Consider the following 1,539-nt stretch of genomic DNA (forward strand, 5'->3'; position numbering starts at 1 on the left):
ATACAATATTCGATAAGCTATGCTTACCATACACAAGTCAGTCTGATAAAGAGCGGTATAACTAAAGACATCGCAACAACAAGTGTACCAAATATGTACACAAATAGTTCTCTTTTTTGTAAGTACACAAATTACTTGTAGAGTCATATAAAACTTTATTGCATAAATATATCAGTAGTATAAATGTAAATATAAAGAGATCATGCCAGACCGATACATCACTTTAGATACTAAAGTCTACAAAACGGTAGGTTTATTTACATGAACAAGCATCGCTTTATCTAAACAAAATAGTACAACAATAAACCCATGAAAAATATCAGTTTGTATGTAGCACCACACGAATATAGAGTTGAGGCTGCACCAATTGGTTGCGGTCCCTGTAGTGCGTTATTTTGTCGCCCGGACGTGTTCGAATCTGGCAACGGTTGTACTTGCGGGTATGAGCCTTGGACGTCTGGTTGCGGCAGTGGCTGCGGGTTTGGGCTTGGCAGTGGTTGCGCCGGAGGCTGGGCGTTTGGGCCTGGCAGTGGTTGTGGCAGAGGCTGTGGTAATGGCGGTGGTTGCAGGTTCGGGTTCGGCAGCGGTTCTGGCAAAGGCTGTGGTAATGGCTGTGGGTTTGGGCCTGGCAGTGGTTGCGGTAAAGGCTGCGGTAGTGGCTGCTGGTTTGGGTCTGGCTTAGGCAAAGGTTGTGGGTTTGGGTCAGGTTGCGGGTTCGGATTTGGCAGCGGTATCGGCGGTGGCCCCGACACCTGCTGCAATTTCCGCTGTTGCGCCTGCACGCATCCTGCATCCTCCGCTGCCACGGCAACAACAACGAGGAGGAAGACGGTGCATATGAGACTAGAGGAAGAGTGGTAGAACATCGCCATGGCTCGCACCTATGGTGGTGGCATGCAGTGGGAGATTGATGTCCAGCTGACTTCCACGACCACTTGCAGCTTGGTGTTTATAGCCACGGCTAGCCAATCAACGCTAGGAGTGTGTCCATTGGCTATTAATCAGGAGTACCTAATACTACTCCGTTAGCGTAAAGTGCAACCTATGAGTAATGCCTATGTGTATGCAATATTTCTGATTGGTACCTTGACTGTGTATGCAACTTTTAAACATGTACTCCATATATCTACCTGTGCTATGCGTATAAGAAAAGTTAAGTTACAGGGATGGATTGGACGTGCTCAGCCCATAGTATCCCACTTTATATTTTTTCGCAACAATAGTTATCCTACCTAACTACTCTACAACTTTACTAAGCAGAGGCATAAATATGCAGATGTAGACATGTCGTCCTAAAGATCAACAAGGTCTTCAGGATATTAATTTCAAACTGTCATCTATAAGTGGTTGTCCAAAAGTAATATTCAAAATGACATCATAGCATATCATACGATTAAACCTTGAGCACCAAGAGATGACTTGATTGGATCAAGAGCCGCTTTTCGATTTTCTCTCGTATTGCTTGCCGGCGTTATAAAGCAACGGTTGTACAAAGCTTTAATCTGCAATGCACACAATAGTCAAAAAGCTAATTGAGGA

General features: G+C 44.6%; 1 protein-coding gene across 1 annotated transcript; it reads right to left on the bottom strand.

Moving 5' to 3' along the window:
* Positions 1–236: 236 nt before the first annotated feature.
* Positions 237–914, bottom strand: LOC125553370 (uncharacterized). The gene has a single exon (XM_048717163.2). It carries the CDS (start codon positions 870–872, stop codon positions 282–284), a length of 591 nt encoding a protein of 196 aa, XP_048573120.1. The 5' UTR covers positions 873–914; the 3' UTR covers positions 237–281.
* Between the last annotated feature and the right edge of the window lie 625 nt (positions 915–1,539).

This window comes from Triticum urartu, chromosome 4A, assembly GCF_056163025.1.
Source record: "Triticum urartu cultivar PI428250 chromosome 4A, HENAU_Tu73, whole genome shotgun sequence".
NCBI lineage: Eukaryota > Viridiplantae > Streptophyta > Magnoliopsida > Poales > Poaceae > Triticum > Triticum urartu.

Bases quoted from the DNA above. Each gene is read 5' to 3' on its own strand.
- LOC125553370 (XM_048717163.2), bottom strand. From the start codon at position 872: ATGGCGATGTTCTACCACTCTTCCTCTAGTCTCATATGCACCGTCTTC.